The sequence below is a fragment of the Rhinopithecus roxellana genome, chromosome 10, assembly GCF_007565055.1.
Source record: "Rhinopithecus roxellana isolate Shanxi Qingling chromosome 10, ASM756505v1, whole genome shotgun sequence".
NCBI lineage: Eukaryota > Metazoa > Chordata > Mammalia > Primates > Cercopithecidae > Rhinopithecus > Rhinopithecus roxellana.
Window position 1 is genome coordinate 122,171,728 of NC_044558.1, and position 3,285 is coordinate 122,175,012.

Sequence of the window (3,285 nt, forward strand, 5' to 3'; positions counted from 1 at the left end):
AAGACAAAAAAAAAAAAAAAAAAAAACCACAAACCAATGAAAATAAGTATGTCTTTATTTGCATGTTTGCAAATGAGAATTCAGTGTTTCCTTTCTCACCAGCTACAAAAGACTTCAGCCTACTGTGTGTAAGGCACACGGCATCTGGATGAAGCTCAGCTGAGTTGTCTTGGGAAATACAGAGATTTTTATGACGAGAGCTTTAAACCCAGCCATTAGCAAATCTGGATGTTTGCTGGTTTAACATTCCCTTTTTAAAGGGAATATATTATTGAATTTTCAAGAATCAGATATACATAGCATTTTAGATGAATGCATTAAGAAGTCTTCAGCAGTGATATTAGACATTGGGGCATTCTCTTACAGGCAATGGATGGTGTCATAAAGAGCATATTTACATTCATTTTAATTGTGGAATTTATCATTGGAAATGCAGGAAATAGTTTCATAGTTCTGGTGAACTGTATTGACTGGGTCAAAAGAAGAACGATCTCTTTAGTTGATCAGATTCTCATTGCTTTGGCAATCTCTAGAATTAGTCTGGTTTGGTTAATATTTGGAAGCTGGTGTGTATCTGTGTTTTTCCCAGCTTTATTTGCCACTGAAAAAATGTTAAGAATGCTTACTAATATCTGGACAGTGACCAATCATTTTAGTGTCTGGTTAGCTGCAAGTCTAGGTACTTTTTATTTTCTCAAGATAGCCAATTTTTCTAACTCTATTTTTCTCTACCTAAAGTGGAGAGTTAAAAAGGTGGTTTTAGTGCTGCTTCTTGTGACTTTGGTCCTCTTGTTTTTAAATATTTTACTGATAAACATTCATATAAATGCCAGTATCAATGGATACAGAGGAAACATGACTTGCAGTTCTGCTTCATGTAACTTTACACGATTTTCCAGTGTTATTGCATTAACCAGCACTGTGTTCATTTTAATTCCCTTTATTTTGTCCCTGGCAACTTTTCTTCTGCTCACCTTCTCCCTGTGGAAACATCACAAGAAGATGCAGCACACTGTCAAAGGATCCAGAGACGCCAGCACCGAGGCCCACAGTGGAGTTATGAAAACTGTGATCACTTTCCTCCTACTCTATTCCATTTTCTTTCTGACTTTTTTCATGTCAGTTTGGATCTCTGAACGGTTGGAGGAAAATCTAATTATTATTCTTTCTGAGATGATGGGAATGGCTTATCCTTCAGGTCACTCATGTTTTCTGATTCTTGGAAACAAGAAGCTGAGACAGGCCTCTCTGTCAGTGCTATGGTGGCTGAGGTACAGGTTTAAAGATGGGGAGCCCTCAGGTCACAGAGAATTTAGGGAATCATCTTGAATATGTTAGAGAAAAATAATTCATAAGAAATTCTTGTATGTTATATAAATTTATACTTCCTCAAGATTCTTTCATTGTGTATAACTTTGTGAATTTTACAAAGGTGTGTTTGGAATCAACACCATCCAAACATATCACAAATTAGGCTATATGAAAGTATGTATATTACCATACAGAGAAGAATGTGAATACTATAAAGAGTTCTTATACAAGCAGATAATATAGATTTTGTATCAATCATTAACTTTTTTGAGATTTTTAAATGAGAAACTTATAATGTATGAGATACATGTGTATGTATGTATGTGACACAGTTACTAAAAAATAGACTGCTTAGCCTTACATCTCAGTCTGGTAGATAAAGTACATAAAAGAATATGGAAGTTTAGTACCTATATTAAATATTTTTAGTTTTTGTATAATATTTAGTACCTGATTAACATGTATGCAAAAAAGTAATTTGCTTTGTTTGTTGAATTAGAAGTCAGCTGCCTTACTAAATGATCACATTTGCTTTGCTCATTCTCTTGTCTTTGCAGATAGAAAATTATATCATCTGCATATAGTGATTTATAATGATTATTTTACTTTTCCATTTCACTACTTGTAATTCTTTTTTTTGGGATCAGTTGTATAATGAAGTGGTTTGAACATTCAAAGTGTTAAGTAATTGTGATCGTAACTGCTGTCTTTGCAAATGGAGTGTTTTCTAGTGTTTTAACACTAAATATAATACTGACTCTAGCTTTGAGATAAATTCTTTTAAAAATAATCTTCAGGGAGAATATTTGTTTCCTACATTCCTGTGTGTAGTAGTATAATAAAATCTCTGTTAAAAACTATCAATTATTTTTGCTGTTTATTAAGATGATCATACTTTCACTCTCCTCTGACCAATTAAAATAATACTTGTTAATGGTGGTACACAAAACAATGATATGTCTTCTAGTCTATGCATTCTAGATTTAACAAAATACAATATATGTATTCATACACACACACACACACACATACACACACAGAGAGAGAGAGAGAGAGAGAGAGAGAGAGAGAGAGAGAGAGAGAGAGAGAGAGACAGAGAGAGAGAGAAAATTACAACCTTAGAGGCAAATTGGAATTCAGAAAGTAGCTGCAAGGTAATGAGAGGTAATCTCCAAAAGGGGAAAATAATCCCAGTTTGAATAACATGAAAAATTGTGTCAAAGAATTGTATGCCAGAAGATAATTGATTCATTTTTTCAAGGGCTAAGAAATGTAACTATAATCCTGAATTCTTTGCTAAAAATTTGTTCTGGGATTTGAATTAAATAATAACATTCCCCTCTCCCCTTAAAAAAAGACGAGGGCTGTTTACTAAGCATACCTCTCTACTGAAAATGCTACTAACCAATCTGCTTCAGAAAGAGTGCTATGGACTGACTTGTTTGTCTCCAAAATCCATGTGTTGAAGCCCACATCTCAGCGTGACTATATTTGGATGTAGGACTTTTAAGTAGGTAGTTAAGGTTAAATTAGGCCATACAGTGAGGCCCTAATACAATAGGACAGGTGTCTTTATGAGGATATGAAGAAACAGGCATCTGTGGGCACAGAGAAGACACAATGATGTATGATTCCATTTATACACCATTCTAGAATATGGAAATTAATCTATAGCGACAGAAAGCAGATCCATGGTTGCCTGGTAACTGGAGGTTTGATAAAGAATGGGCAGTGGTAAGTTGGCGGAATAACACAGGAACATAAAGGAAACTTTTGGGGGTAATATATACGTTTGTTACCTGATTATGGTGAAGGTTTCACACGTGATGAGTATCACATGGTGAGACACTTATGAAATTTTACACTTTATATCTGTACAACTTATTTCATGTCAAGTATACCTCAAGTGGCATATTAGAAACAATTCAGGAGGAAAACTGCACGCAAATATGCATTCTTAAAAACCTCTTTGCA

General features: G+C 34.3%; 1 protein-coding gene across 1 annotated transcript; it reads left to right on the forward strand.

Moving 5' to 3' along the window:
• The first annotated feature begins 319 nt into the window (after positions 1-319).
• Positions 320-2,175, forward strand: TAS2R14 (taste 2 receptor member 14). The gene has a single exon (XM_010359438.2). It carries the CDS (start codon positions 370-372, stop codon positions 1,327-1,329), a length of 960 nt encoding a protein of 319 aa, XP_010357740.1. The 5' UTR covers positions 320-369; the 3' UTR covers positions 1,330-2,175.
• The last annotated feature ends 1,110 nt before the right edge of the window (positions 2,176-3,285 follow it).

Excerpts from the sequence above, each read along its gene's own strand:
- TAS2R14 (XM_010359438.2), top strand. The coding sequence starts at position 370 with ATGGATGGTGTCATAAAGAGCATATTTACATTCATTTTAATTGTGGAA.